Consider the following 8,419-nt stretch of genomic DNA (forward strand, 5'->3'; position numbering starts at 1 on the left):
TTTGTGAGCATGGGAGGCATGAGATGGGAGGTCTCCAGGCTGCAGCCATACCTGACTCAGGATTTGAGAGTGGGACTGTGTTCGTTACCGGTTGCCCCTTTGTGTCTGATATCGAAGTCTGTCTTGCACACGGTGCAGAACGCGTGATGAGGTAGCCTGGACATGTGAAGCAGGGTGGGAAATTAACTTTTTAAGCCACAGTGGCTGGTGGATGCCCAATTTTACCAGCCATTTATATTTTTTACCACCACATTTTTTTCCGGGATTCTAATTTATAATATGAATGTATTGAATTGCTTCAATACATTATTTTTTTTTATTATTAATACATATTTTATTAATATAGGCAAATAAAAAGTGATGTGAAAAAAAGCCTGCGAGACAATAGTTAAATTGTGTTTAGTCAAACATAATCTTTTTTTTTTTAAAGATTGTTGCAGCCCAAAAAGCCTAATTTTGGGGGAGCTTTTGTAAAGAATTGTGATAAAAGTTGCGATGCCTTTTGTATTTTTGTTGCAATGAAGTTGCGAGAGTTGTCCTAGAAACCTTTCCAAAAAGGCTCAGAATGCTGCAAATGTTGGTATAATATGAAAATGGCTGGTGGATTTAAGGGGAGGAGCGACTAGGTCGAGTCCAGCTGAAGCAATTTGGATAAATGAGCGTTCATGGCTTTCCTTACCAGACCGTAGGGTCGATAACTGATTTGCTGATGCTAAAATGGAGAATACACATTGTTCATACTTTATCCAGAGTGAGCAGCAGCTTCTTGTGGAAGTATGATAACATGAAACACATTATTTGAAAAAAGAAACACGGCAATGAAACAGCGAGAGAAAGCGAGGCAGACGATCGCGGACCGACTGAATGTGTAAGCAGCCTAAAAATATACATTTACTGACCACTGCTAATCACTTGCACAAATTAACAGTTGTACTCTTTGCCTTAAAAGTGAGCAGAAGATAATGTTACTCAGGAAATTCACCATGAAGATCATTTTTCTATAACGCTAGAATATGATACATAAATATCTCTTTCTCTCGGTTTCTCTCTCATGGGCTTTCCTAAGTCATATTAACTTCCACTGCTCGCTTTTAATGCAAAGTGTACAACTGTTTGTTTTTGCAAATGACAAGTGACTCATTGAATGGTTTCAGTTAAGAGCAGTAGTTCATAAATGTATATTTTTAGATACTGTATATCATTCAGTCGCTCCGCTATTATCTGCCACACTTTTTCTCACTGTTTTTTTTAGTATCCTTCTCCACATATTATATGATTTGCTCCCTCGTATATATGGACACAGAACAGAAAGACACTGAAGACATTGGACTCTAAAATCTAGAAACTATAAAGATAATTAAGTGATAAATATAATGCACACTGTAAACATGAATGTAACAGAGTATATTCATCAGTTATTTCCCCCTCAGCTAAATATAAGGTCAAAAACCATTGAGTAGAAGGTACAAGAGTCTACAACACTGAATAGTTATTGGTCCAGTGAACTAAGACTATAATTTGGGAGGATTGTACAATTAGCATATGTTCTTAAAAATGTAAAATCCCACCCAAATTATATGTACAAAGAATCTCAACTAAAATAAATTAAATACATATGCTGGGAATCCCAAAAAGATTATGAAAACCCTGATTTATTAAAATTGATAACCATCTGATGAGAAAAACATATTTGACCCCTGAGGAATCATCCCAAAACCACAAAACTGATGAATCAAAGAATTACAAAAAAAACGGTGAATCAACTAAAATAATTAAATACATATGCTAATTGTAAAGTCCTCCCCAAAATTATCAGTCTTTTGGAGGGCAAAGAACACCCTCAACACTGAACAACATCATGCTTTGGGGGTGCTTTTCAAAGGGGCCTATATTGAGGGTATGGACTACTGTCCTGGACCGACATCTCCTTCCCTGTAACAAGATGGGTCGGGATGGGTGTTTCAGAGGACACCTCACTGGTTTTTGACCTTCTGGATTTAGCCAGTCTCCAGACCTGAATCCGGGGAGGGAGCTTAAAATCCGAGGCCAGGGACAACCTCGGAACCTGAATGATTTGGAGGCTGTCTGCAGGGGAGGAGGGCCAACATCCCTGCCGAAATGTGCACAAACCTTGTCACCAACTATAAAAACCGTTTGACATCTGTGCTGATGAAAAATATTAACATGCTGTTTGTCCAGGGGGTCAAATACTTGTTTTCCTCAACTATCAAAAAAATTCATTGAGCCTTTGGGATTCTGTCTTTCACTGTTAGAATGTACATATGATTAAAATTGTAGTTTTTGCATTCTTTGTAAGTGGGCCTCCTCAGTCTTATTTCCCCACTGTATATAGTGTAGACTACTGTCCCTTCATGTAACAACGGGAGAGGACACCATACTGGTTTTTTGACCTTATATTTAGCTGAGAATCTCATCTATCTCCTCAGCCTGACTTGGCCTTGGCGTCTGAAAATACTAGTCTCTCCTCCTCAGCCTGACTTGGCAAGCCAGGCTGCACAGATTAGACTAGGTCAAGCCTCTCTTCATCAGTTCTCCTGGATTTATAAATTCTACTTTTGTGTGATACCCCCCTGAACACTGACCTGAACATGGCTGGTATCAGAGTCCCAGTCTGCTGCTGGTCTTCTGGGGACCTTGTTGCTCCGCTGCTCCTGGTTCTGGTTGTCCTCCTCCATTCCTCTCTTGTCCTGAAATCCAGCAGATGTCCACTGGGGCTGCTGGACTCACTCTGGATTCTGTTCAGTACAAATCAAAGCAGGCAGAGATATTCAGGAGCTGCTGTCTCCTCTCCTTTTCCTCACATCCACACACAACTAAAACAACAGTCGGCAAACTCAAAGCAGCAGCTGGAAAACTGTTCCATTTCCTTCCTCGCTAAACAATGAACTCGGAGTAGTTTGGAGAAAACAGCATTATATTAAACTGGGAATAAATCTAAACAACTGCACAACAAAAGGTAAACATTTTATTTTAATTAAATTCACTCAGATCATTTCAGGAAAAAGGAAACTCAATAAAAAGTGATTTTGCCGACACTAGATATCAGTCCAAAGCTCCCCACTATATGTGATTAAAGTGCTGCGAGCTGTAAGTTCACCACTTCTACAGAAGACAGAAGATGACGTCATCTCGGAGACAGCTGTCTTCCTGTCTCACTCAGACTCCGTTGTTTAGGTGAGCTAACTTACACTAACAACTTTACTGTCCTCAATCTGAACTCGGTGCAGATCAAACACCAGAACTCTGGTCCGCTTGAAAACAGGGGTCCCGGTTCAGGTGGGAACGCGATCCGACCCAAACACAGGAAGTGGACCAAAACCAGAGCATTTACTAGCCTGCAGTTTACACCTTTCACACAGTTTACAGACTTAAATATCTGGTTTAAGGGATGAGAACTTTCAGAAAATGTCTACATGCATAGCAATATGTAGAGTCCATCATGACAGAATACTGGAGCCATGGATGAAGATTAGACCAGTTTGTCCCCCATCAATGTGGTTGGGAATATATTCAAGTTGGGCTGTACTGCTCCATCATTCTTTGACTTGCTGATATCTGTAGAAAGATGGACAGTAAACTTGAGCACAACTACAACATGTATTTACTTATGCATGTACTGTATATCTGCATGTATTTCAAAATGTAGGCCAAGTATTTACTTTGAGAAAAAAAAGAAACAGAGCCATATTGACCCAAATAAGAATGAACAGCAGAAAGCAGCATTTTAAGGACACCCAGCAGGCCTACCATTACATTGGAATTGCACTGCTTTGCAAATAGTAAGAACCTTCTTCATCACAGACCTGATGGTGCAGTACTTGATCCACATGGATCCACTTGCTGTCCCTCTCTGTTCCTCTCTCTGTCCCTGTAGGTTTTCTTCCTCCTCACCCTCTTCTTCATCCTCCTTACCCTCAGGAATCTCCCTCTCTGTGTCAGACCCCCCCACTATGATCACATGTCCTCTCTCCAACCTCCCCAGACTCCTCTGGCTCTCCCTCTTCCTGCTCCTCAACACCTTCATTTGGTTCTCTCCCTTTTTGGTTTCCTGGGGCTAAAAAGGACGCTATGTCCCTTCCTCGTTTCATGACAACTATTAGAAGAAGAAGAAACGGAGGGGCATGCATTACATTTTGTTTCCTAACCATCCCTCCCTACTTAACACGGGCAGATAGCCTGTTGATTACTTTACCAGAGCCGCCAACTCTCACGCATTGGCCGTGAGACACACGCATTTGATTGGTTTCACACGCTCACACGCCACACCCCCGATTTCTCACGCTGAAGTGTCAACCCGGTCAAAAAAAAGAAAGAAGTGTCAACCCGGTCGCAAAATTACATATTGTGGTTTTGGATCTAGACCTGGTCCAATTTGGTATATGTGTAAAAAAAAAAAAACAGTATAATCTCCCTTTTTGCATTTTCACAAATAGAATAAAGCTTTCACAAATCTCAAACTGCGTTTTTAAGACTCCTTAGGCTCTCTGGTATAATTTAGTCCAGGTTTGACAAGTCTAGCTATTGCGGTTTTGGATCTAGACCTGGTCCAATGTGGTCTACATATGCAAAAAAAAACAGTATAATCTCCCTTTATTGCCTTTTCACAAATAGAATGAAGCTTTTCACAAATCTCAAACTGTGTTTTTAAGACTAAATGTTTCATAAAATGAAAAAATAGTCTTTCTTTTTCCAAAAGAATTACATTAAGTGGGGCACAGAGGACGAGGGCCAAACATTACTCGGCCTTGGCACAAAAAAAGTTTGAGAAAGGCTATAACACATGCACAAAATGAGCCATGCTGTGTCTTTTGTCTTGCTGTTGGTATTTTTTTTCAGTCTAGTTTCTTGGACCTTTTGGTGGGGACTGCCTTGTTTGAAGAATGATTTTCCCTCACTGCCTAATCTAATGAGATATGGTCTTTGGCCACCAGTCCCCTTGGTATCCAAAAAAATGGTTATTTCTATTTATTTAGTTTTAAAGGATTAGAATGTATGTAAATCAGTGGTTCTCATTCTTTAGATTTTCAGTGGTCCTAGTAGATCCCTTTGGTAGACCAATGTTAATTTAACTTTGGGTCCCTGGTCCCTACACGGAGAAGCATTTGTGTGTGTGTGTGTGTGTGTGTGTGTGTGTGTGTGTGTGTTGTAGTAGTAGTAGTAAAGAGAGAGAAGGGGAGAAGGAAGTTTGTGTGTCACCACAGACCCAAATCTTCTCAGCTGTTGCTACTGTCATATGCTGCGGTCTCTTCATGTAGCACATTATGTTTGGCACATTGTATGGGTCACTTATTATATCATAACAAGGTAATACAATGTGTATCATCAAGTGATGACTGATTAACAGTAATGTAAATGCTAAATGCCCTAATACCTGTTGAGACTACAACAACGCAAATTTTGCTGTTTTGCACATATCATGTAAGACTCGATTTCTCCATTTCTTTGCACAAAACTCTCCAGAAAGTGCCATTTAATGGTTTATTTTTTTAAAAAAATCCCGGGGGGACATACCCCCGGACCCCCCTAGGGAGAACCCCACCACATAACAAATCACAATTTAAACCCTGACAGTAATGATGCTGAATGAGTCAAAGACATTTGCTTTGTACGTAGAAAAAGTTTGGATTCGCCCCACAAAATCTCACTCCAAGGTTTGGGGGAAAGTTGGCAGCTCTGCTTTACTCAAATGGATTTGACAACAGCCAAGATGGATGAAGTTCCGAGGTTAACATCCCAGCATTGTGTAGTCCTAGCAACGAGACTGACATTTGGATATTCGCTTCTGCTTCGATGAGTTTGTTTAACAACAACAAGTCCCTTCCGAGATGAAATGGTTGATCTTACCAACAGGAGAGCTCGGAGCTCCTCTGCTCTCTCCAAGAGGAGTTGCTGTCTCATTCACCGAGCACCACCACACGCTGCAGCCTAGTGGTTGGGTGCGCCGTTCTAATTTACCCGTGGAGAACGTTGCGTCGCACATTAGTTCCGCTTTTGCCGCTCGCGTGTAAATCCATAATAAATTCATAATTTTTTATTTGGTCAGCAAGGGGGGGGTGCACAGGGGAGGCCAGGGACATGTCTAGGGAGGGACGGGCCTCCCCCGACATGCCTCCGTGTAGAACTGCCACTGTTAGGGGACTGGGACATCCTACCAGAAACGTACATTATCTGTCCTGGAGTTGTTACAGTGAATAAAACTTGTATAATCCAAAACTGACAAAAAAATACTAAATGGGGGATTTCTGAGAGTTGCGCTTTAAAGGAATATGTAATATTAGGTCCTTGGATGTTTTATTCTTAATTAAAAACACTTTTGAACATGACCGTGTTAGTCTTATAACATGTACATTAAAATAATAATAATTCCAAATAGGAATACTTACTAAAACTTAATTAAAGAACATAAAACATAAATTTTCCTGCATCAACAAAATCCATAAAGTCAGTCCTGTCACATCATGGTCAGTCCTATCACACATCACATTATGATATAAAAATTGATTAGTTAATAAAGTATTCATGAATTAATCTCTTTAAATGTGTACATGAAGGCGGGGTATATATCCACTATTGCATATTTGTAAAGATCTGGGATGTAAAGGAAGATTTTTTACAATCGTACGAGTAGCTGGTGGTTATTCTGTGCTTACCATCCACTAAAATTAACCACAAAGTCACATATTTCTTATATGAGTTACAAAACCATGTCAGACACAATCAGGGACATGTGATCAATAAGAAAATGCTATTTGTATCAAAGAAAGTCATAAGGAAACATTTCTAACATTTAGAAATGTATCTGTGACAGGGCCTGACATTTTAGGGGGTGAAAAATGTCTTTTATTCAGGCTTAAAAACTTGCTGAGATGTCACGATATGTGTTTGTCATAGCTTAACATGTCCTTCAAATGGCTTAATGTTCAGATTAAAAAAAATAATAATCTTTTTCCTTCAATGATTTTTAGAAGAAATGTTCCAACAACAATCACCACTCTGGTTTGGTTGAAATAAACTCTTAATTCACCCATTTACATGTGGAGATATGCTGGCTCTATACATGCTAAAAGTCCTGATTATTTACATGGAGTCTGGTGGAGATATGCTGGCTCTATACACGCTAAAAGTCCTGATTATTTACATGGAGTCTGGTGGAAATATGCTGGCTCTATACACGCTAAAAGTCCTGATTATTTACATGGAGTCTGGTGGAGATATGCTGGCTCTATACACGCTAAAAGTCCTGATTATTTACATGGAGTCTGGTGGAGATATGCTGGCTCTATACACGCTAAAAGTCCTGATTATTTACATGGAGTCTGGTGGAGATATGCTGGCTCTATAGACGCTAAAAGTCCTGGTTATTTACATGGAGTCTGGTGGAAATATGCTGGCTCTATACACGCTAAAAGTCCTGATTATTTACATGGAGTCTGGTGGAGATATGCTGGCTCTATACACGCTAAAAGTCCTGATTATTTACATGGAGTCTGGTGGAGATATGCTGGCTCTATAGACGCTAAAAGTCCTGATTATTTACATGGAGTCTGGTGGAAATATGCTGGCTCTATACATGCTAAAAATCCTGGTTATTTACATGGAGTCTGGTGGAAATATGCTGGCTCTATACACGCTAAAAGTCCTGATTATTTACATGGAGTCTGGTGGAGATATGCTGGCTCTATACACGCTAAAAGTCCTGATTATTTACATGGAGTCTGGTGGAGATATGCTGGCTCTATAGACGCTAAAAGTCCTGATTATTTACATGGAGTCTGGTGGAGATATGCTGGCTCTATACACGCTAAAAGTCCTGATTATTTACATGGAGTCTGGTGGAGATATGCTGGCTCTATACACGCTAAAAGTCCTGATTATTTACATGGAGTCTGGTGGAGATATGCTGGCTCTATACATGCTAAAAGTCCTGATTATTTACATGGAGTCTGGTGGAGTTTGGTGATGGTGATTTCGGGGCTGTTTCATGTTAAACTAAAAGGATCTTACTCTTTAACTAAAAGCTCTATCTCTGTAGGGACCCTTTCCATAATGTTGTCAGACACTTAGAATAATAATCTGAGTCTGTCAGCAGCAACAACAGAACTTTTAGTGGATGGAAACTTTACCTTTTAATTAGGAGTTTAAACACAGACATAACAGGAAGAATAAATCCATCAAATCAAGTCACAAATAATCAGCATGTGGCCTTGTTTTATTTCATTCATTTTACATTTAGTTGTTCCACATTCCCAGACATTTAAAACAATTCAATCATTGAGGTTATTCTACAAGTCAGATGAATAAATCAGCTGTTTACTATCTGACCTGGTCTGTTTCCTGCTGCTCCATCATTCTTTAGTGTCCTCTGGAAACAGTTTGCTTTCTATTTTCTGACTTTGTA

At 39.9% G+C, this 8,419-nt stretch overlaps 2 protein-coding genes across 6 annotated transcripts in view; one reads left to right on the plus strand and one right to left on the minus strand.

Moving 5' to 3' along the window:
- Window positions 1-8,419, plus strand: part of LOC114553116 (zinc finger protein 271) — a 687,947-nt gene that overhangs the window by 465,179 nt on the left and 214,349 nt on the right. The gene's annotated exons all lie outside the window — the stretch shown is intronic.
- Window positions 1-8,419, minus strand: part of LOC114553117 (zinc finger protein 239) — a 134,890-nt gene that overhangs the window by 111,132 nt on the left and 15,339 nt on the right. For 2 of the 5 annotated variants that reach the window (XM_028574280.1, XM_028574269.1), the window contains exon 2: window positions 2,604-2,756. The exons of 1 other annotated variant lie outside the window; for it this stretch is intronic. In XM_028574280.1, coding sequence (XP_028430081.1) covers window positions 2,604-2,696 — 93 coding nt within the window. In that variant the 5' untranslated portion in view covers window positions 2,697-2,756. Of the gene's footprint in view, window positions 1-2,603; window positions 2,757-3,824; window positions 3,872-5,865; window positions 5,951-8,419 lie in introns of those variants that run through there. 2 more of the 5 variants (XM_028574270.1, XM_028574271.1) reach the window with 2 other exon arrangements.

Source organism: Perca flavescens, chromosome 3, assembly GCF_004354835.1.
Source record: "Perca flavescens isolate YP-PL-M2 chromosome 3, PFLA_1.0, whole genome shotgun sequence".
NCBI classification, from domain to species: domain Eukaryota; kingdom Metazoa; phylum Chordata; class Actinopteri; order Perciformes; family Percidae; genus Perca; species Perca flavescens.